Source organism: Callorhinchus milii, unplaced genomic scaffold, assembly GCF_018977255.1.
Source record: "Callorhinchus milii isolate IMCB2004 unplaced genomic scaffold, IMCB_Cmil_1.0 Scaffold20, whole genome shotgun sequence".
Taxonomy (NCBI): Eukaryota; Metazoa; Chordata; class Chondrichthyes; order Chimaeriformes; family Callorhinchidae; genus Callorhinchus; species Callorhinchus milii.
In genome coordinates this window covers 3,247,440-3,270,147 of record NW_024704761.1, presented here as the reverse complement: position 1 = coordinate 3,270,147, position 22,708 = coordinate 3,247,440, and the positions used below count along the sequence as shown (strand labels likewise).

The window sequence follows — 22,708 nt, the reverse complement described above, 5'->3', positions numbered from 1 at the left end:
GGTTCTCCGCCCTGTGAGACGTTGTCTCAAGGGTATCAGAAGAACGAATGTGACAAGGACCTACCAAGGGGTTGAAGCCTATCGAATGTTACATGTGCTAGACAACTGCAAGAATTACAATACTATAATAATATCTAAAGATGTGGGTTTCCATAATGACACTTTATCTGATGACCTTTCTTACAATTTCACTCGACAATTTATACAACGGCCAATTTTTCAGTAGGAGAATTCTTGTCCAGGCATCCTGCCCGCTGGCTTTCTCTTCTTTCTCCGGTGCCAAAGCTCAGAGTCAAGCTTCGCTCCTGCTTTCCTCGTAGCCGTTCCCTCACCAGCACCATCCTCGGCCCTGCCCTGCACCCACCCCAGACCAAAGGCTCGGCCTCACTGCTCATCAAACTTTCTAAAAATCAAGCACTTGTCTTCCAGCATTTCGACCTGAAAGGTTCAGAGGGAAAGAAGCTGTTAATTGTGTGAATCGGTATTACTACTTCTACTACTACTAATAATAATAATCCTTGCATTTGATAAGCGCCTTATCACGTCATTGAGACATCTCAAAGCGCTTCACAGAATATATTGTGAAATTAATTGACTCTTGTGGGCAAAACGCAGCAACTATTTGTGCACAATGACGTCCCACAAACAGTCGTATATTGAGTGACCAATTGTTTTTGAGGGATTATTACTCCCAAAAAGTGATCTGTCAATCTATTAAGAACCAGGTTCCTCCTTATTGCTAGGTAAACAGAGTATGTGGAGTACAAACATGTGGAGTAAGTGTGCGAGGCAAGTGCGCTAACCACTACAGGACTCCACAGAATGGAGCGCGGCATAAAAGAAAGTGTTTTCCCCGAAGAGTTAACGATCGGAACGAATCTTGCCATCCGCTCCAGCCGCAGGCTCTTCTCGTAAGCCAGCTGTCTCAGGACATCCATGTCAGGGAGACCCCAATCCGGGTTCCTGTGAGAGGCAACACAGCATCAGGGTACAGGGAAGAGACTTCGCATCCCACCCTGTTTGCTCTCTCATCACACACACACACCCCCAGCATCTGACATGAGGAAATTGTTACTTTACCATTAACCTGCAAAGAGAGTGCTTTCCTCCTCTTCCTATCAGGTCACCTACAGAGCTCCACCACTCACCGCTGTCTCAGCTGCCGGTCCAGTTGTGCGTTCGTCTCGTTGCTGATGATCCCATTGATGGCGTAGGGCTGGCGAAGGCATAAGAAAATGTGTGAATGATGTAGTGATGCTTGTGCAGCTCCTCTCCACTTACTGATGGGGGTGCTCTCTCCATTTCGTTAGGCAAGTGTGAATATAATAATCATAATAATATTTGTATTTAATATAGCGCTTTATCAAGTCTCAAAGGACTTTACAGAATGTACTGTAAAATGAATTGACTGTGTATTATGTGGGCCAAATGCAGCATCCAAATACTGGCAGCAGTGACCCAGAAATAGTCGTGGATTGAGTCATGAACACTGCAGTATGTTGCCATTAGTGGGTGAACCAACCACAGAGGGACATTATTACTCGAAGCAGAAATGAGAGGTTAGAAGAAAGGTATTCACAGGGTTATGGGGTGTGGAAGCTGACTTGATTGTTATTCATAAAGGAAGTGAGCACCAGTACAATGGGAAGAAAGTGCAGGGAATGGGAATAGAGTCGAGAGCTCTGTTGGGATGGAGTTGGAGTACAGAGTGATTAAACTGGTCCCTGTATGTGAGTTTAACCGAGGGGCTCTACTTACACCGTAAATGATTAAAATCCCACGAGGCTTCAGAAGGACCCAAGCTCCGCTCAACAGCCCCTAGTGAGAGAGAGATTAACATCAATTGATGAGGCAGGGGGTGGGGGGGAAGTGTCTGGTGCTGAAAGAGGGATCCCGAATGTGCGTTCAGTTTCAGTACAGACTGGCGGCTGTTGTGTGAGCTGCGAGGAGGCGAGTGTGTGTGTGTGATAGTGGTTACCTCTGCGCTTCCTCTGCTGGACAAGTGCAGCATGTTAATGTTCACAATCAGGTCGCAGGATTTCGGCTGCAAATTCGCCCACTCCTCCCAGGGCTCTGCCACGTCAATGTACACGACCTCCTTCACGTTTGTGACCTTGGTGGCGGCGACATACGCTGCAACACTGGGAAGTAACACAAAAAATCCTAATCTATTAGAGTAAGATTAATGCAGCATTGTAACTCTGTTATTAAGATTAAGGAGTCTTGTAGCATAGTGGTAAGAGCACTTGCGAGGACTCAAATTCCTGAATGGGGCGAAAGCTTAGGCAAGTTTCCTTACTCCGCCTCTGTTTACTTGGCAGTGAGTAGGAACCCAGTTTAAATTCACTCTTCAGTATATTCTGTGAAGTACTTTTGAGAGGTCTCAATGGTATAGTTTCCTTACTCCACACGCCTAATAATAATCCCTCCAAAACAAAAACAATAATAAATTGGTCATTTTCAATCTACGACTGTTTGTGGGACATTGCTGTGCGCAATTGGCTGCCGCGTTCGCCCACAAATATACAGTCAATTCACTTTACAGTCTATTCTGTGAAGCGCTTTGGGACGTCCTCCCGACGTGAAAAGCGCTATATCAAATGCAAGGATTATTATTATTAAATGTCATGGTTAATACAGGTGGTGTCCAGGCGTTACCTCTCTTGAGCAGACTGGCTAATGTCAGATGGTTGCCATGTCACGTTAGGAAAGGCTCGGGCGAAGTGAACGATGTGTTGTCCGGATCCAGAGGCCAGCTCCAGGGCAAACGACTCCCCAACTGTCTCCATATAATCCATCAGGACCTCCAGGATGGCCTGCTTGTTCTTCTCGGCCATGGGAGACAACATCATCTCCCTCAGAGACGCAGGTCCGGCCCAAAACAGCTGAACGGGAAGAGGATCGGACGTGGTTTCTCTGTCCAACAGATGGTTGTATGAGGATTTAAGCCGATTAATTACTTTACAGCTGGGGATCACATGAGGAAGGAAACCTTTTACCTCCGAAGGTTTGCAAAGGATCTTGTGCGGGGTTACTGAGACTTCAGTACTTTAACTGTGTACTCTTCACCGTGTTAATGTTTGTGATGAATGATTTTAAGATATGTAGGAAGGAACATAAACCAACCAAGCACTAGTTCACAGGCCCTGTGCCAGGCTGGACCAGATCACACGCTGGAACTCAGGGCTCTAGAATTATTAACCCCATTATTCACTGTACCATTTCCATACAGGTCTGTGCCACAGTCAATGCACTACGCGTTCCTGATATCACGAATGGCATCCTTAATGAAGGGTAAAAAAACAGTATCTGTTCAGCAAAAAAAAAGAGCTGTATATTTATTTGAAAAAAGCAGATGTGTAGCTGAGTCTTTTGTGATCTTTGGACACCAAGTAACACCTCTCCCCAAGACTTTCTGACTTATTTCCTTGAGCGCTACCGTACACAATAAAGCACCTTGGCAGTGAGTGAACATTTTCTTGGGAGGGGGAAGTGGGGGGAGGGGGGGGGGTCAGACTAAAATGTAATGATGATAATAATAATCCTTGCATTTGATATAATAGCTGGAGACCTTTCATGTGCAGATCACGCCCCCCCCCCCCCACCACCACCACCCGGTCCTAATCCTGTGGTGTAGCTCAGTGGTCAGAGCACTTGCCCCCCCAACCTGGGTTTGATTCCCGGGGAGGGCGAAACCTCGGGCGAGCTTCCTCGCTCCACGCGCACACACGGGCCGGACGATAATCCTAAGCCCCCCCCCCACCCCGCCCGAAAAAAAACACCAATAATAATTCGGTCGCGTCAATCGACGGCCGCTCGCGCGGGGGGTTGGGGTGGGTTGGGGTGGGGGGGGCGCTGCCCGCCACCGGCGGTGCCGCGTTTTCGCCCACAAAATATCCCAACCCCTTCGCTCTCCGGCGTACCCCGTCCGCGTCGAAGCCAAAGGGGGTTGTGGACGGGTGACAGCGGCTCTCGGAGGCTGAAGCGCTCCCGAGACGTCGCTCGGCGTGGAGGGCGGAAGTGGAAGTTGGTGGTGTTGTTGTCGTTGTCGAACCCCCTCTCCCTCCCCCTCCCCTGGGGGGGGAGGGGCGTCCTCCCCCGTGGCCAGAACCACGTGGTGGTGGTGGCGGTCACGTGGGAGGCGGTTTCGCTGCATCCTGGCACCGCCGCCTGTTTTACCCTCGAAACGCACCGGAAGCGCGAACCCCCGGACTCGAAGCCCAACCGAGAAGCTGCGACCCTTTAGAAAATTGATTTTTTTTTTCTTTTTGGGGGGGGTCGGGGCGGGCGCGCAGGGGAGCGAGGCTGCAATACAATAAATACCCGCGGCGGAAGCCGACGGCGTGCTGGCACGCCGGGTGCATGCCGGGATACTGGAGGCCCTGGGCCGGGAGTGGCGGCGGCGGGGAGGGTCGGATGCGCGCGCAGCTGCCGCCCCCCACGCTGCCCGGGACCTTGAGGCGGCGCGAGATGTTGGCGGCGGCGGCGAAGAGGCTGAGCTGCGGCCTATGCAGGTACCGGGGGGGGGGAGGGGGCTGCGGCCTGGCGGGTGTTGGAGCCCCGCGCTCGCCGCCCGCCCTACCTCCTCCCGGGCGGGCACACGGGGCCTCCTCGGTTCGCCGGTAGCCCACTGGCGGGTCTCCCCTTCCTGGTACCCCTCCCTCTCCCGCCCTTTGGGGGTCATTGAATGAAGGGATAATAGCGACAGGGAGGGGAGTGGGGGAGTGGGAGAGTGGGGGGGAGTGGGGGGGGTGTGGGAGAGTGGGGGGGGTGTGGGAGAGTGGGGGGGGTGTGGGAGAGTGTGGGGGGGTGTGGGAGAGTGGGGGAGTGGGGGGGGGTGTGGGAGAGTGGGCCCCCCCCACCCCCCAACTCATTGTGCTCAACGCCCAGTCAGTGGGGGCGGGGGATCAGCTCCTGTTAATCCTGCAAACCAAAGCCCTAATGAGTATGGGGTGGCACTGGCTCGGGGATGGGAGGGACAGAGGTATTATAATAATAATAATAACAATAATAATAATTAATAATAATAATGAATAATAATCCTTGCATTCATCAGGTCGTTGAGCCGCGTCGTCTCGAAGCGCTTCACAGGGTACAGTGCAGAGCGGAAGAGTCGGAAGTAGCCCTGGAGCGCTCGGCCGGTCAGGCGGTGCCTACGGAGAAAGGAAAGCGCATCGACCCGAAACCGTCGACTCACTTCGCTTTCTCCATAGGTGCTGCCTGACCCGCCGAGCGCTCCAGGGCCACTTCTGCTTTTGTTCTCAGATTTCCAGGGTCTGCAGTATTCTGCGTGCTGTTATGTCGTAGAGCGCTTTTGTCCGCGCATCTTGTGGGCAAAACACGGCGGCCAGTTGCGCACAGCAGTGTCCCACAAACCGTCGTGGGCTGAGTGATCAAATTATTACGAGTCAGGATTCAGGGATGATATAGAGGAAGACCCACAATCCTGAAATCTGAGAAGAAGAATCCTCGCATTCAGCGAACGTAACGTGTGAATAATTATTACACGTCTTGGCCAACAATCCCCAAGTTGGACCAATTTTATGGCTATTTGCAGGGCGTTGCTGTGCAAAAATTGGCACTTCAAAATACACTTTATGGTTTATTCCTGTGAAGCGCTTTGAGCCATGAAGTGAGCGACCAATTTAATATGGAGATTCCCATCCATTTTCCAATATTGTGGTGCATCGATGTGATGGAGTTAGGGTTTGATATTAAACTAGAAAAGGAGACGATAGTATGTTTGGAGGAGCAGCGATTTCAAGCCATTACTGATGTTACCTACTGTAACTCTGATCTCTCACCAGACAAAAGCTGCAAACCTTCTGTGCCCTGAGAGCACTGAGGACCAGCGTGGCCTGTCGCAATGACACGCTGGCCGTGCCACCACTCGACAACTCCCCGAAAGATTACTCGCCCAAGATCAAGCAGCTGGTGGGGGATATTGCCAGCCTGACTCTGCTGGAGATCTCAGACTTAAATGAGCTGCTTAAGGTACATTTCTCCCCCCCCAGGTTCCAATGCCCAGCCAAAACTGGCAATTGCTTGGGGTATCCTCTTGGTATGAAGACGCTGTACAAGTGTAGATTGTATTGTATGCCTGCAAAGAGGTTAAATCTTTATGTGCGTCACTGCTTTATGTCGCGTGGTACCTGCCTGCTTTAGTAAAGGGATGTCAGGAAAAAGCTGGGGACTGGAATTAATAAAAGTGATTTAGAAACTCAAAACAAGTGGTTTGGGCTGAAGGGATCGGATGATTGTATCATTGAAAGCTGCTTCTCTTCGCAACAGAAAACACTCAAAATCCAGGACCTGGGGATGATGCCGATGGCTGGGGCGATGCCCGCAGCAGCTCAATCTCCAGACGTAAGTTCTTTTGTTTTTTTGGCTGGCACGCTTTGCCTGGCAAATAACAGTCAAATCGCTTTCTGGGGGTAATAATCCCACCAGAAAAAAATGCGGTTACTCAATCCACGACTGTTTGTGGGATACTGCTTTCCGCAATTGGCTGCAGCGTTTCGCCCACTTTACAATATATTCTGCGAAGCATCTCAATGACGTGATAAGGCACTGTATCAAAGGCAAGGATTATTATTCTTATTAACTTCTGACGTGTGATATCAGGCCGAGGAGGAAGCTGCTCCGTTGAAGAAGGAGAAGACGCATTTTACGGTCAAACTTGTGGAATTCAAGGCGGCCGATAAAGTGAAGCTCATCAAGGAAGTGAAGAACTGCATGTCGGGGCTCAACCTGGTCCAGGTGAGGAATGATCTTGCGTTTAACCCCTTGCTGCCCTCACCGGACAGTGGCTTCTCCGTGGAGTCTGAACCGTTACACGCCTGTTGATTTAGCAGGAAGGCTTCACTTGCCTCCTGTTGCACTTGGTGTCGTGTCCCAGGTCACGGAGTGTGATCACTGCAGTTGTGTGGGTGGTATCGCACAGATTGTGGGGAGGCTGGGCTATTATGAGATCATCTGACAGGTTGCATTTGTTCCCCCCCCCCCACCTTGCAGGCGAAGAAGCTGGTAGAATCCCTTCCCCAGGAAATGAGAGCCAACATCTCGAAGGAAGAGGCAGAGAAGGTGAAAGCTGCGCTGGAGGCAGCGGGGGNAACGGTGCAATTAGAATAAGGCTCTTGTCTCTGTCCGGTCGGTCCCAGGCCTGGGTGAGCTGCAGAGGAGGTAACCCAGCGCCGTCTGCCATCTGCTGGGCCTGGCCCACCTCACAGCCGTTGCTAGAACTGCATCATGGGACTCGGAAGTCAAACTGACCAGATTATTGGATGTGTGTCTTGAGTGTCCTCGCACACAACTCGCCCTTCCACCCCCTACGAGCTACAGGGAGGGAATGTCACGCGTGTGTGTGGCCTCTAATGATGATCGTTACCTCAAGCAAAAGCCTTATAAAGACCTGTTCCGTCCAGCAACTCGAGACGACCTCCACCCGTCTCGTCCAAAGTTAAACCGCAAGGAACAGCCACGAAGCCCAGCACCTCGAGCACGTCTGACATTCATCCTGGTCTGTTATTATGAACATTGGAATTTTCTGTCAACTCAAAAGTACTGGGAGGCGCGGCATTCCCAGCAGGAAAGAGGGAGGCATTGGCTCCAGTTCCAAGAACGTTTTATGGATAGTGGAATATCGGCTTCAGCTTTGAGATAGGTTGAGGCCTTTTAGAGTAAAATAAAGTTTATGTATAACGCTTGAGGGCTGAGCGGTTGAATGTAATATTCTTGCGGTTGTTGCAGTTCAGTTATTTTGAGGTACGGGGGCCTCTCTTTACCCACTCCACCCCCACCCACCTTCCCCATGAAACAAAATCTCAATCTATTTTCACCCCCCACCAAAAAAAAATTCTCTTTTCCTTTCTTTGCTCCCCCTAACTCCGAGGCTGATTAGCTTGGGGCTGTGCTGTCTCCCTGTCACCGGGTGCTCTCTGTGCTGAAAGTAAAGTGTAATTTCAGACCAGACAAGGTGAGACGTGTTGATTTGACGGACACTCTTTACGTGGCATTAAAAGTGGATTTTGTTTTATATTTAACCACTTGACCTTCTCCCATCACTGTGACATTTTGTTGGGATAATTTAAGTTATGTGATTGATGTTTGGTTTGTTTGTGGGATTCCAGGCGCAAGACATTTTAGAATTCCTCCCCGGAGATTGCTTTCGACCGGAGTTGGGGTAACCTATGTCTGGTTCCCAGTAGAATCCTATTTATACGTTTCTTTCATGAAAGGTTGTGGCATATGGATAGAGAGTGCTCCCAATGAAAGAGACTACATTTGTTGCTGTCTGTGTGCAGCTGTCTGGAGGAGCTAGTACGTTCCTCACTCACAAGTCGTGTCTCCCTCATATGTGGGTGGTAAACTTCCTGTCTTGGTCTGGGGAGGAATCTTGCTTGGTTTCTGTCCCTGGAAGGTCATTGCTGTAACCTACAGCGCCATCTGACGGCCCTCACAGCCCAGTGTGGGAGAACAAAAAGCAATGCCTCCCTCGTCTGCTGATCAAAAGACAAGCAGGAGAAATGTAATCGTATTTCTATCTGTCACTAATGAGGTCGCTTTGAACAAGGAAAGCTCTGTTCTGCAGAATTCCTCACCCTAACAACCCTCTGAGAACAGAAATTCCTTCTAACCTGCTGCTTTTCTTAATGTTCTTGAGACTAACCTCTCTCCACATGCATCACTGATTCCCCAACCAGAGCGACAGGATTTGCCATTTAATCTGATCTTGCTCCTTCAAAGATATTTGTATCTGCTCCTGTGGAAGAATTCACAATCAAATCAGCCTATCGTGTCTCATTCTAGTGAATCTGCATTGCACCCTCTTGCACTGTGGCTCAGACATGTAAGGGTGGAGCCTGACTATATATAGTCGCTTGTTCACAGCTGTTAAATCTCCATTCCAGTGCGGTTTTACAGCCATACCGACTGTAAAACCTCACCTGCACGTCCTTGACCAGCAAGTACAAGGTTACATTTGCTGCATTCAGTATGTTTGCAAACATCTCCCCTGCTCTGAGCATCGCTCCATTTATCCTCTCTTTCTCTCCTCCCCAAGTAGGTTTTGCCTTGTACTTTTGGGTTAAAGATTTGCATCATTCAGTATTCCAAGCATATCTTGTCCTGTGTACTCATCTCAACTGTTTACAGGCTCCGAGACGCTACTGACAAGGTCACAAACGACCCCCTTCCCCGCAGCCACTGATTTGTTGTCAGGCTCTCCACCCATGGGATCCTTTGTTCTGCCTTGTGTTGTAAATCTGGCCAATCATTGATAGGGTTTAGTTTGCTCCCTGTGTATTTTCCCTATTCACTCATTTTGCACGTTTTCCCTTCGCTGTTATGTAACCCGTCCACCCCTTTCCCGCTGGAGTTTGGAACCCGGCACTGATTTGTAGCCGGGGATCGAATCAAATTATTCGCAAGAACAAGCTCAGATGGTGGACAAAGCAGTAGATTACCGCAGCATCCTGCCAGGGCTGGCCAACTCACTGGCATTTCCCTGAGTTAGCACAGTGTCCGCTGAGTGTGCCTCGTTGGCTTTCAAAATAAAGCAAATGTGAGGTTATCGTTTAACCCAAACTCTTGTTTATTGGTGATGCACAACATCAGGACTTGAGCTCAGAGTCTGTGCCTATCGCACTGGTGGGCTGTTTGCATTTCACGCACCAGGTAGAAAACAATCACAGAAACAACAAAAGTTGCTCGGATCTGCGCCACGAATCAACAAATAAGATTGGTCGCACTCCCTCGGTTTGCGGGACCTTTGCTGTGGCTAAACCGGCTGCCACCTCTCGCCCACGAAACGCACAGTCGGTTCACTTCACGTCGTGTTCCGTGAAGCGCTTTTCGAGACGGCTCGAAAGGCGGCGCGTCAGATGCAAGAATCATTATTACCCGACACCCCCACACCCCCCCACCACCGCCACCGCCCGGTCAACACTTTCGACACCTCCTCCGGGTGCGATTGCAGCCGCCGTCGGTTTTTTTTTAATAGGCAAAAAAATTCGTTGATCGTCTGCTTCTAAAGAGAAAGAGAGGTCGACCCACGTGCGTTATGATTTTTTTTTAATCTCTTGAATCCGGAATTGGTGACAAATCACAAGTCATCTGCAGCATTGAGAGTGGGGGGGGGGAGTGGGAGGGGAGAGGAGAGAGCCAATCAGAGCCTCCGCTCCCGTTGAGTGACAGCCGCAGCGGCCAATCGGCGCGTCAGTCCCGCTTCCGCGCCCCACCCCCCCCCCACCACCACCACCTGAGCGACTCGAGCCGCGGGAGGGGGGCGGGGCGAAGGCGAAGGCGGGACTTGAGGCTCTGAGCAGTGGGCGGGGCCGGAGCCGAGCGGCGCGGTGATTGGCCGCGGCCGCTGTCGGTCAACGGCGGCGCCGCCCACTCCCGGGCCACGTTCCAACACAGTGTGTGTGTGTGTGTGTGTGCGCGGTCCCGCCCCCTCTCTCCCCTCCCCCCCCCCCCCCACCCCCTCTCCGGGACCCATTGCAGTGAGCGCACGTTTGCAAGTTATTCATACAGAGGGAGTGGAGGGGGAGAGAGAGAGAGAGAGAGGAGAGAGAGTGGCGCATTGCAACACCGACCTCTCAACCCAACCCGCGGGATTCGCGTTAACTCGCGTTTGCAGCAAAAAAAAAGGAATAGGTGACAGACAGAGAGAGAGAGAGAGAGAGACAGAGAGAGAGAGAGAGAGAGACAGAGAGAGAGAGAGAGAGAGCGTTGCAAACATCTCTCGGTGTTAACTGAACAGCTGTGAAACTGACACATCGTTTCGTTGAAAGAGACGCGTTTTTTTTTGGGGGGGAAGCAATTTTGCACTGTGTGTTCGTGTGTGTTCCTGTTTTACCTCCACCCCTCCCTCCCTCCTTCCCTCCACCCCTCCCTCCCTCCTTCCCTCCACCCCTCCCTCCCTCCTTCCCTCCACCCCTCCCTCCCTCCCTCCCTGGACTCTGCCCCCATCCCCCCCTCCACTCCACCTTCCTTTCGATTTTTCTTTACAGCATTGGTTATAAAGGGAGGAGAGAAAAGGGAGGAATCAGAGAGCACAGAGCAGGAGAGGAGGAGAGGAGGAGGAGGAGGAAGAGGAGAGGGAAAGGGAAAGGGGAAGGAGTGGGGGAGATACCCCAACAATTCAGAGCAAAGCAATTCACTGCTGTGGGCAATATGGGTGAGAAGAGAAAGCGAGTCTCCAGGTGGTACTTTGGTGGGTTGGCATCCTGTGGAGCAGCGTGTTGTACCCACCCACTGGACTTGGTGAAGGTGAGTGACTGTTCCTTTGCAGCTCAGGAGAGAGAGGGGGAGAGGGGGAGAGGGAGGGGGTAGAAAGGTCTCTTCTCTTGTTCCAATTGGGTTTTTTTTTTAGGGGAGAAAAAGGGGGGGGTGGGGGGTTTAAAAAAAAAAGGAGGGAGGAAATTGCAGATTGCACCAGGGAAGACTAAATGACTGAATGAGCGAGAGTGTCCCGCCTCGTAGGGTTAAGGAAGGGTGTGACCTCTCGGCCAAGAGGGCTCGCTGACGACTTGTCCTGCGGGCTGCGTTAAACGGTTCGGATCCGAAAGAGGAACCGGGAGTGGTGGGGGTGGGGAGATACCGGGAGAGAGCGCCCGTCCCCCCCCCAACACACAACGTTGCAGGGCGACGCACCCGGGTTGCGCCCGGGGTACTGGCGCGCAGGGTGAGGATTGGCTCAACAAAGCCACCGAGTCGCTGTGATCCGAGCCGGCGACGGAGGAATAAATCATCTCTTGCGTATCGTTTTAAGGCAGTGAATTGGGATTTGCCTCCCCCCCCCCCCCCCATTCCCCCGAAAGAGTGTGGTGGTGGTGGTGGTGGGGGGGGAGGGGAAACCGATAGCCTTCGAAGCGACGTCTCGCACGGAATTGCCGGCGGGTGTAGTGACTGCGTGCCCGTAGGTCGGCAAGCTCAGCGAGCGAGCCTGGTGCCCAGCGGGAAGACTCTGTGGATTCGGAGATTGATTCCGTTCAATTGATACAACAACAAAAACAACAGCTTGTGTTTATATCGCACGCGACACGCGGGGTAGTATCTCGGAGCGTTCAGAGCGAGAGCAGAGACATGGCTTCCGACACCTCTACTGGGTCCACTCAGGCTGTTAGAATCGTACAGCACAGCACAGAAGGAGGCAACTTGGCCCGTCGTGCCTGTGCCGGGTCTTTAAAAGAGCCACTAACTATTCCCGCTCTCACCTCATAGCCCTGCAAACTTTTTCCTTTTTAAGTATCTATCCAATTCCCATTCGAAAGCCACAGTATTGTCGAATCTGCTTCCCCCCACCCTTTCAGGAAGCGCATTCCAGACCTCACCAACTCTCTGGGTGAAAGAATTTCTCGCCGTTCCCCTCTGGTTCTTTTGCCAATTACCGTCACGGGCTGTTAAGCTGTTTGAACCTCGAGGGTCCCAAGTTCTCCCTCGGCTCAGAAATCAGTCAGCTGATCTCCGTCCACACAGATCACTCGCTGTGTGTGTACACAGCGCCTTTCACATCAGGAGAACGGATGAGATGTTAAACCAAGACAAGACCGGATGGTGATAGAAAGCGAGGGATGGGGTGATTAAGAGCGTTGAGCAAAGGCAGTGGTAAAAGTGAGAGAGAGAGAGAGAGGTTCCTCAGAGGTTTCTAGAGGAACAGAACAGGAAAAGTAAAACAAGGGCAAGGTCTAGGTGTCTACAATGAGGTAGACACATGAGACAACACTTAATAATCATGCTAACCTTTGATACGCATAGGCTTTCACATTAGGAGCTTTGTGCTCCATCCCTTTCTCTTTGAGAGAAATTTGCTGTGGGCAAATTAGCTGCTAGATTCACCTGCAAATCGTACAGTCACTGCACTTTACAGTAAATCCTGTAAAGCGCTCTGAGGTGCCGTCCAGCGTGGCGGGCGCTATATAAATCCAAATTGCTTTTGATGCGTCTCACTGAATTGAAAGGCGCCGCGTGAAATGAAAGGGTTATTATTGTTTATCTATTAATTTGGTAACTTTGTTAGTGAGTGGTTGTTATTGTTTGTTGCTGATGTTACTGTTTGCTGTAAACTTCTCTCTGGTTGCGACAGGTCCACCTGCAGACGCAGCAGGAGGTGAGGATGAGGATGTTGGGGATGGCCGGACACGTGATCAGGACCGATGGGTTCCTGGCACTGTACAACGGTCTGAGTGCCTCACTCTGCAGACAGGTCAGCCTTGTTCTCTCTCTCTCTCTCTCTCTCTCCCTCATTCTTGTTACTCTCTCTTTTTACTCCCTCTCTATTTTTCTGCACTCATTCTCTCTTTTTACTCTCTCTTTCTCTCTCTGTCGGTCGATGCCCTGTACAGAAGAATCATCAGAAAGCTACGGAGTTTCCATCTTATAAAATCATCAACTGAACTTCCTCAGTGTCTTAATTACCCCTCATTCCCCACCTCCCACCCCTCTCCCGGAGCCCACAAAGCTTTGCTGCCTGGTAATAAATCCTATTAAATCCCAGCCGGCTAAATAATAATAATAATCATCAGCTTTGCATTTGATACAGCGCCTTATCCCGTCATCGAGGAGTCCCAAAGCGCTTCATAGGATGTACTGTAAAGTGGAGTGACTGTGTATTTTGTGGGCGTGGTGCCAATGGGGGTGATGTGCGGGTATAATCTTTTGGGGGAATCCTGCCCAGCAAACTGGGAGTGTACTGGGTGTTGCCCGGGGGAGATGTGGTTCCTGTCGCGCTGATTCTCTAATTCTCGGCCGCAGTTGACCTACTCCCTGACGCGCTTCGCCATTTACGAGACGGTGAGAGACCGAGCGACCGGCGGCAGCGACCGCCCCCTCCCCTTCTACCAGAAAGTGCTGCTGGGAGCTTTCGGAGGTCAGTGTTCGATACCGTCCGTCTGTGTCTGCGTCTGTGTCCAGCGCCTCAGGGCGGGAAGGTTCGCCAGAAAGAGACTTTACCCAATACAGGTGTTGGGGAAAGTTATCAGAACCCGATCTCAGCCGAGGTCAAGTCAACACACCTTTACCTTTGCTAATTGGCACATGTACCCTCTCAGGTTGGGTTAGTGATTAAAACACACAATCGTGTGCATGTCCTGGTAACTAAGCATTGCTGTACTAAAAAGATAAATATTTGGTTATGTTCTAAAAGTGTACAAATTAAAAACAGTAAAATCATAAACACAATCGTACAGGACGTCCTCCCAACGTGAAAGGCGCTGTACAAATGTAATTTGTTGTCTGTCTGTCTGTCTGTCTTTGTCTCTGCACGTCCGCATGCCTGTATGTTTGTTCCTTGGGGTGGGATGAGTGTGTGTGTGTCTCTGTCCCCCTGGGGTGGGGGGATCTTTGTCCATGTGTTCCCACATTTGCAGTGAGGCGGTGAATGGCAGAGCAATGCTGCCGTTCTGTGGCGGTTGGTGGGTTTGCAGGAGAGGCGACTGGGAATTGGGGAAATCGGGAAATAAAAATAATCCTTACATTTGATATAACGCTTTATAAATTAACATGTAGGAACAGGAGGAGGCCATTCAGCCCTTCAAGCCTGCCCCGCCATTCAATCATGGCTGATCTTCTAATCTAACGCCAGCTAATACCATAACCCTCCCTTATCCCCATATCCCTTAATCCCTTTTGCAATAAGAAATGTATCTATCTCAGTCTTGAATATGTTCAAGGACTGAGTGTCAACAGCCCTTTGGGGTAGTGAGTTCCATATATTCACCGCTCTTTGAGTGAAGAAGTTCTTCCTCAACTCAGTGCAAAAGGGCTGCTTCTGATTTTAAGGCTGTGACCCCTTAAAACCTTATATTCCGAGGACCTCCGTGAACAGCTCCCGATGCTTCCCCCTCCCCCACCCCCCACCGTATAGCCTACTGCAGAAGTTCCATTTAAGGCCGACAAAGTTTTGGATGTTTTATGCTTTTTGCCCCCTCAACCAGTCCGCTCCCCCATTTTACATGAGACGGAGCCCTATCGGGGAGTCGGACAGTCGCTGGTTTGACCCCAGGACAGTTTTAAAGGGGCAGTGCCATCTTGACAGAGTATTTCACAACCACAGCATGGAATCACATCTTCGTGGTGGGGTTATGCAGAACCCCTTCACATCAGTGGGGGTGGAGGGGGAATTATCCTAGGTTCTGTTCTCTTTAAATCCCCCTCCCCGCTGATGTACGAGTCTCCCGATCAGGAGTGACCCCTTTTAACCGGCTTTGATATTTGTCACCCACAGGATTCACCGGGGGCTTTGTAGGAACGCCAGCCGACATGGTGAACGTGAGGTGAGTCAGCTGCGTTCATTCAGTAGCAAAAATTCACAGTCTCTAACCTTCACAGTTAAATCACTTAAAGATCTTTGAGAAATTCTGGTTATTTATTATTATTATATTATTATTATTATCGACTCTCTACCCCCTCCTCGCTCCCTCCCTTCCCTCCCCTCACCCTGACCATTTCCCCCCTGCTCGGGTCCTGACCCAACTGTACAGCGCCTTGGGACGTCCTCCCGACGTGAAAGGCGCTCAATAAATGGAATCTTGTTGTTGTTGTTGTTGTATTGATGGGGTTAATAATCCCTCCCAAGTAAATAAATTGGTCACTTCAATCCACGACTGTTGGTGGGACACTGCTCGGCACAATTGGCGGCCGTGTTTGGCCCCTAAAAGACACAGTCACTCCACTTTACAGTATATTCTGTGAACGGCTTTGCACCGTCTCAACGACGAGATGAGGCGCTGTATCAAATGGAAGGATTATTATTATAAATGATGCCCTGCAGTTCTAGGGTTGGGCCACGGGGCGGCGCTGTTGCACTGTATACGAGAAGACGTCCCAAGGCATTGGACAGACAAGAGGTTTGGACCTGAGTTGGGGGTCAGGATTGGGGAGGGCAGTGGGGGGGGTGGGGGCGGTGTGGGGGGTGGGGGTGGGGGAGATCAAAAACATGGTCAACGAGTTATTCTGACCCCCGGAGCGGGCGTCCTTTTCCTTCCCCACCCCCCCACCCCCCAAAAATATCCGAGAGACTTGAGACTGAGCTCGGTGACACCAAGACTGGGAAAAGCGTCTGAGTTTGGGAATCTGCGACGATCCAGAGGGATTTTACCCACTTTTTTTTTCTTTTCCCCCCCACCACCAGAATGCAGAACGATATGAAGCTTCCAACGCATCTCCGGAGAAAGTAAGTTTATCCCAAATAGTGCGATTGTCCCTCGTCCTGGTGTGCGTGTGGTTGACGGGGTGGGGGGGAGGTGAGGGGAGACATGTTTGAGGGGGAGGAGGGTGGGGGTGGCTGATGCTGTTGAGGTCTCAGCGATGTGATAAGGTGCGATATCAAATGCAACGATCGTTATTATTATTATTATTATTGGCTGATGGTTTCTCTGTTTGCGTTGTTCCCGCAGTTACAAACACGCCGTGGACGGGATTTTCCGAGTTTTCCGGGAAGGTGAGTCCCTATCGTGGAGCCGGGGTCCTCACAGCGATTGCTGCTTCCCACCACCTTGTTCACTGTTTTTACACCCCCCCCCCCCAACCCCTACGCGCCCTCTTCTCAACCCCCCCCCCACTTCCCCCCATGCTCTCGCTCACTCACCCCCAGTAACACTCTCTCCCTCTCTTTCTCACACCCACAGAGGGCCTGAAGAAGCTTTTCTCAGGAGCAACAATGGCCTCGAGTCGCGGGGCTCTGGTCACCATCGGTCAGGTACAGCCCAGTGCGGGAGGGGAACTGACACTGAGCCCGGGCACTTAGTGACAGCACCGGGAGAGTGGGGGGGGGTGGGGGAGGAGGGAGTGCGAGATGCTCCGGAACGCTATATAAATGCAAGTTGTTGTTGTTGAAAGTGTAGTGACTGTTTGAGTGTAACGCCTTCCCTCTTCCCCCAGCTCGCCTGCTACGACCAAGCGAAGCAGCTGGTCCTGGCCACCGGCTTCCTGTCCGACAACTTCCTGACCCACTTCCTATCCAGCTTCATCGCGGTGAGTCAGCCTGGGGGCGGGCGGGCGGGCACAGGCGGGCGTGAGCAGGAGGGGTGGGGGTGAGCGGGTGTGACTAACACTGTTCTCTGCGCTCAGGGAGGATGTGCCACAATTTTGTGCCAACCTCTGGACGTGCTGAAGACTCGGCTGATGAACTCGCAAGGAGAATATCGGGTACGGACAGACTGTGCCCTGGGCTTGGGGGCGTGTGGTGGGGGGGAGCGAGGGCACGGTGTGGGGGTGGGGGTGGTGTGCAGGCTGGGGTTTGGGGGGGATCGAGGGCTGGGTTGGGGGAGGGGGGCGGGGGGTGTAATGGCCGGGTTTACAGGCTGTGACTCTTCTCTCTGCCTTTAGGGAGTGCTGCACTGCGCGATGGTGACCTCCCGCCTGGGGCCGCTCGGCTTCTATAAGGTAACGGAGCTGGTTTAGGTCACCCGTTGCGGTCCCCGGTCTGTGGTCTGGATGAGGGGAGGGTTGAGTTTTGGTTTCCCCCTACTTCCCCCCCCCCCCCCCCATTAGTTACTGTGATGAACTCAATCTCCCAGGCGGGAGGGTTCATGATTGACACTCCCCCCCCCCCCCCCCCCCCACAGTTGGGGAGCGTGGAAATCAGCCAGTGGTTCTCCAGAATTTCCCCCCCGGGTGGGTGCACGGCAGGAGTTCAACATCCCCCTCTACTGCCCCTCTCCTGCCCTCACCCCCATTGTCATAACCCACCGACCCTGAACGTAAGACCCCGCACAATGATAATTGTAATAATCTTTTGCTGCATTTGACACGGCGCCTGATCACGTCTTCGAGACGCCTCAAAGCGCTTCACAGGATACGCTGAAAGGTGAATTGACTGTATGTTTTGTGGGCGAATTGCGCACAGCAGCGTCCCCACAAACAGTGGTGGGTTGAGTCACCAACAGTGGCCTGTAGGGGGCGCCAGTGAAACCGTTCCCCAATTGGCGAGGAGACCAGGGGCGGGTGGGGGGGGGGGGGGGTAGGGATTCCCGGAGTAAAAACAGCCGCCGTTTCTGTTCCAGGGCCTCGTTCCCGCTGGGATCCGTCTCGTGCCTCACACAGTCCTGACGTTCGTCTTCCTGGAACAGCTGAGGAAACACTTCGGGCTGGAGGTCACATGATTCCCCTCGGGGGTGATGGTGGTGGGGGGGGGTGGGGGGGGGGGGTGCAGCCTGACCTCTAACTTTAATAGTTTAACCACATTTTTTAATATTAAAAAAATCCACTAATTTGCCAATTAACTTACCAAATTACAGCCCCCCCTTCACCTCCTCTCCCCCCTCCCCCCCCCCCCTTCCCCTGCCCCGGGAATGTTTCGGTTTAAACCCGTCCAGTGGTATTCCAGCTGGATTTGGGATGAATTCCGGGAACGCCCGTTGGGATCCCGGCCTCTGTCACAGGAACCAGAGCAGGACTTTTAGGTTCAACGAGCCCGTTCCATCGTCTTATCCCGTTTATCCGTCTCGTCCACAATTTTTCCGGTCTTCCCCCCACCCCCCCCCCCCCATTCCCGCATTCCCGTTGCTTCCCAAGTGCCTCTCCATCCCCCTCTCGCATCGACTCGTGTTGCTGCCCTGGGAACAATGTGCTGTATATTATGTTTCAGTTTTGGAATAAAGTCAGTGTTAAAATGTTCACAAAGGAAATCGATTTCCACTGATAGAGGTCCGGGGTGGGGGGGGGTGGGGGGAGGAGTGGAGGTGGGGGGGGGACAGACAGATTGCTAGATGCTCGAGGTAGGTTTGAGGCTGTGAGGTGTTATTCGGTGCGGAGCGGGGGTCCCGGCTGATATTCCTCAGCGTTCCGAGATGTTACGCTATGTGACCGACCGGTCGGTGTTGGTGGGGTTGTCAGCTGTAAATCTCCCTCGTTCGGAAGGCGAATGATTTGCACTTGAACCGATTTATCGCCCGTTTCCTTTTTTCATCCATTTTAAGTTCCCTGCGGACCCACAAATCTGTTCATCGGGGTTCGCCTCCTCACATTATCTGTTTATGACCCTCATCAAATTATTTAAACTCTGCCGTGTCCAATTAATGTTTCAAGCCCACACTCTGATTTAGGGGGCGTTCATTTCATCTGTGCACACTTGTTATCGGAGTTTGTGCTTGTGTCTAATATATTATATATGTGTGTGTATGTATCTGTGTGTCTGTACACCCCCTCCCCGCCCTCGCTGGCTGGGATTAGCGGCACTCTGTGTATAACAGTCACTTCGCTTTGATCTTGCGCTGCAAAGCGCTCTGTGACACTTCTCTGGGGCGCTGTGTGGGTGAGTTTCTCTCACCGGCCTCTCGGGAAACATTTACTGAGAGCCGGTGACCGAAAAAGCCCCACCCTCAGAGCCCATCGTCCACTCGTGCCCTGGGCTGGTGCAGACTGAGCCGCTCTGTTCTGTCAGACCCGATGGCAACCCCCGGCTGAGATTAATTTAAATTGAATTTAATTTAGTGACAGGCAGCGGTTTCTGAATCCTGAGAGATTCGCAGCCCCACACAGTCGTGACGTCAATGCGGCCGCGCGAGCGAGCAATTAAACCCCCGTGATCAAGAGCGACTCTCGGAGGACACGCAAAGCTATCGGCGAGTTGCTGTCTGGTGTAGTGACTGTGTTTCTCCGGGGGCAGCCAGTTTGCGCTGGGCAACCTCACCGTGCGATTGACCGAGATGGGTTTCCGCCCATGTCAGGACGCCCGTCTGACCGGAAAGAAAGAGCTCAAAGTCCCCAACGTGGGCCTTAAACTAAACCCACGTTTGCCTACAAATGCACAGACACTACAACAACAACAACTTGCACTTATACAGCATCCTTCGTGCCGGGTAGGGTCCCGGAGCGCTTCACAGTTCGGGGAGTCTTAACAGCGAGTCAAGAGGGAGATGACCTTAAGCACGAAAGAAAAGGATGGTCTGTGTGGGATTTGAACGGGGGGAGGGGGCAAGGGGGAGGGATTGAGGGAGAGAGTTCCAGAGTTTCGAGGCATAGTGGAGGAAGGCACAGCCACAGATGGTGGAACAGAGGGCACGAGGGAACACTGCACTCGCCAGTGGGTAGCGTTGAGACATTTGCAGGTTACTGGCTCCTGTGTGAAGAAGAGCGCAGACTGACTGGGGAAAGAGGACGGCTGCCCAGGCAGATGAGGTGACGCTGGGATAATTATTTTGACGGAGAATTGCCATCGGGCAGATGCAGAGCACGTGAAGCCACTTAAATCTGTTGTTTTTAATCTAACGAACAGTTCAGCCAAGCGTTAAGAACCAGACCCAGGGACAGTCATTTTTCTATGGGGGTGGGAGGGGGGGGGGGGGGGGGTCACTTGTTTCTATTACAGAGAAGATAAATAAATGCCTGTAAGTTACCGTTAAACTCTCTGTCTCTCAGCAAACTGCAGTGTGATCGAAACAGTGTGAGAAAGAAACTCCCTTCTCTTTTCCAACGGTGGATTTTAATGTCCACTGGGGTTTGGTGGGGGGGGGGGGGGGCGGTGTGTAATACGGGACCTGGGTTTAACGTTTCAACCCCATTTTTCGGATTAAACTTTAAACCCAGTGCTATTTCCCCCCCCACCCACCCCCAGGAGTGCACTGGAGCGTCTACCTGGATTATGTCCCCAATGTGTGGGTGTGTGTGTGGGGGGGGGGAGGGGGGATGGTGTTATTGAACCCACAAATTTTGGTGGGGAGAGCAAGTGACTGACAATGCCTGTCCCCCAACTGTAAACTGGATGGTTGCTCTCTGCTCTGACCATTTTATTAGGTCATTAACAAAGGGCTCAGGTGTGAGAGCAATGGTTGACGACTTGAGTCCTGAGGGTGATTTTTTTTTCTTGTTCTCTCTCCATCACTCTCTCGTTCTGTCTCTCTCTCTCTCTCTCTCTCCGCACATCTGCGGATGTGGTTTACATTGGCTTTAGTTCTTCCCTCCCCCCCCCCCCTTGTCGTGTCGAGCGAGTCATTCGAGGTGAGGGAGATTTTAAGCTCGTTTTTGTTTTCAGCGCAAAAACAGCGGACTCCTGATCGCAGGCAGAACGCTGCTAAGAGGCAGTTCGTTCATTCCCCCCCCACCCCCCACCCGCGTCTTGGGTATTATCAAGCCCTCGATGAGTTTAAATATTATTAATAATAATAATCCTTACATTTGATACAGCGCCTTATCATGTCGTGGAGCTTCAAAGTGCTTTTCACAGGATACGCTGTAAAGTGCAGTGACTATATTTCTGTTTGCGAAACGCAGCAGCAAATTGTGTACATCAGTGTCCGGCAACCAGTGGTGGATCGAGTGACCAATTTTTGGGGGGAGGCGAGGTGGGGGTATGATTATTACCCCCCGGAAAGCGATCTGCCAGTCGACTAACAACTGGGTACCTACTCACTGCTGGGTAGACAGGCGTGTGGAGTACGGAAACTTGCCTAAAGTTTCGCCCTTTCCTGCCCAGGAATTGAATCCGGATCCTCTCGCTTGTTTTTTTTACACACACACACACACAGTACACTGACTGACAACTGAAACATGTGGAAGAATGATGATAATTGTACTCGAAAGTGACTTCATTGTAGTCTGTACAAGTGGTTAGACATCCAGAGGATGCGTGTGTGTGTGTGTGTGTGTGTGCGCGAGAGTGTGCGCGTGAGAGCCATCATTTTCATGGCAGATAATGATCCGTCCGTTGCATGTTCAGTACCACGGATGGATGGATGGATGGATGGATGGAGGGAGTGAGGAGGAAGTTACTGAGATCAGACATTGTAACACTTGATCCGCAACAGGACATAAAAATTCATTGCAAGAAAAAGACCACAGGGGCGAGAGGGCAGGGTCAACAGGACACCCTGCAACAGGAGTGTGAGGGTGGGTTGGGGGGGGGCCTGGCTTGCAGTGAGAACCTGACGCTGTGGGGTGGAGTGGGGGTGTGTGGGGGGAGAGAGCACCAGCAGCTGATGGTTTAAGGCTCCTCTAACAACGCCTATGTTAGCGGCTGGGAGCTGGTGTGTTGGAGATTCTCTCACGCTTCCCAGAGATACTCTGTCTGAACTTTCATTTCGCTCGCAGCCTGTGAAAGGCCGACAGAGTGAGGATTTCTAAATATGAACACAACGGAACCAGCAATGGGGGGAACGATGACGCACAAGATAGCATTAGTGATTAAGTGCTCTCCTCGCAAACAAGAGGACCCATGTTCGATTCCCGGGCAGGACAGGGTGAAACCTTACTCCACACTCCTCTGTTTGCCCAGCAATAAGTAGGAGCCCGGTTTTTAGTTGATTTGCAGATCACTTTCCGGAGGTAATAATCCTTTTTTAAAACACAAATAGTAATAATTTGGCCACTCAATCCACAACTGTTTGTAAGACACTGCTGTTTCGTTGTGTTTCGCCCACAAAATATACCGACAAAAGTACCCTACAATATATTCTGAGAAGCGCTTTGAGACATCTCAACAACGTGATAAGGCGCTATATCAAATGTAAGGATTAATATTATTATTACACCTGGAAATTCCAGAGAAAAATTGTCGGAATGAAATGCACACTCTCTGCCTGTTTATCTAATTCCAGAATGTATTAAGTGCAGGTTGGCAGGAGCCAAGGCTTGGGGACCCCAGAGTGTGCGTTGGGGTAACTGCTGGAGTCTAACCAGCTAAAACCGCAGAGCTTGCCATTGAGAGCAATGTCTGGGAAGCTTTCTCGCTGCTTGTCCAACTGGGACCACACTCCACATTAGGGCTTTG

At 51.6% G+C, this 22,708-nt stretch overlaps 3 protein-coding genes across 5 annotated transcripts; 2 read left to right on the top strand and 1 right to left on the bottom strand.

Moving 5' to 3' along the window:
- Positions 1–68: 68 nt before the first annotated feature.
- zgc:103625 (methyltransferase-like 26 B) lies at positions 69–2,889 on the bottom strand. Of its 2 annotated transcripts, XM_007888704.2 has the most exons (6): positions 2,659–2,889; positions 1,979–2,141; positions 1,759–1,818; positions 1,149–1,216; positions 885–963; positions 69–438 (listed from the first exon to the last, which is right to left on the bottom strand). In XM_007888704.2, the coding sequence occupies exons 1-6, from the start codon at positions 2,850–2,852 to the stop codon at positions 385–387; spliced, it is 618 nt and encodes a 205-aa protein (XP_007886895.1). In that variant the 5' UTR covers positions 2,853–2,889; the 3' UTR covers positions 69–384. The 2 variants fall into 2 exon arrangements, with proteins under 2 accessions (XP_007886895.1, XP_007886896.1); XM_007888705.2 differs by lacking the exon at positions 885–963.
- A 1,568-nt stretch (positions 2,890–4,457) lies between these two features.
- On the top strand, positions 4,458–8,040 carry mrpl12 (mitochondrial ribosomal protein L12). Its single transcript, NM_001292699.1, is given in 5 exon segments — positions 4,458–4,514; positions 5,808–5,994; positions 6,292–6,366; positions 6,625–6,759; positions 7,015–8,040. Coding segments are annotated over 5 exon segments (558 nt in total). The 5' UTR covers positions 4,458–4,470; the 3' UTR covers positions 7,132–8,040.
- Positions 8,041–11,078: 3,038 nt separating this feature from the next.
- Positions 11,079–18,130, top strand: slc25a10a (solute carrier family 25 member 10a). Of its 2 annotated transcripts, none has more exons than XM_042342548.1 (11): positions 11,079–11,271; positions 13,088–13,207; positions 13,756–13,870; positions 15,227–15,275; positions 16,133–16,174; positions 16,398–16,441; positions 16,629–16,699; positions 16,882–16,974; positions 17,071–17,148; positions 17,329–17,385; positions 18,006–18,130. In XM_042342548.1, exons 1-11 carry the CDS (start codon positions 11,176–11,178, stop codon positions 18,102–18,104), a joined length of 864 nt encoding a protein of 287 aa, XP_042198482.1. In that variant the 5' UTR covers positions 11,079–11,175; the 3' UTR covers positions 18,105–18,130. The 2 variants fall into 2 exon arrangements, with proteins under 2 accessions (XP_042198482.1, XP_042198483.1); XM_042342549.1 differs by lacking the exon at positions 11,079–11,271 and adding an exon at positions 12,489–12,707.
- Positions 18,131–22,708: the final 4,578 nt, after the last annotated feature.

Coding starts and splice junctions, on each gene's coding strand:
- zgc:103625 (XM_007888704.2), bottom strand. CDS start 2,852: ATGATGTTGTCTCCCATGGCCGAGAAGAACAAGCAGGCCATCCTGGAG. Junction 964..1,148: donor GACCGGCAGCTGAGACAGCG/GTGAGTGGTGGA, acceptor TGCCTCTCACAG/GAACCCGGATTGGGGTCTCC. Junction 439..884: donor GCCTGCGGCTGGAGCGGATG/GCAAGATTCGTT, acceptor TGAACCTTTCAG/GTCGAAATGCTGGAAGACAA.
- slc25a10a (XM_042342548.1), top strand. CDS start 11,176: ATGGGTGAGAAGAGAAAGCGAGTCTCCAGGTGGTACTTTGGTGGGTTG. Junction 15,276..16,132: donor GCCGACATGGTGAACGTGAG/GTGAGTCAGCTG, acceptor CCCCACCACCAG/AATGCAGAACGATATGAAGC. Junction 16,175..16,397: donor CCAACGCATCTCCGGAGAAA/GTAAGTTTATCC, acceptor TTGTTCCCGCAG/TTACAAACACGCCGTGGACG.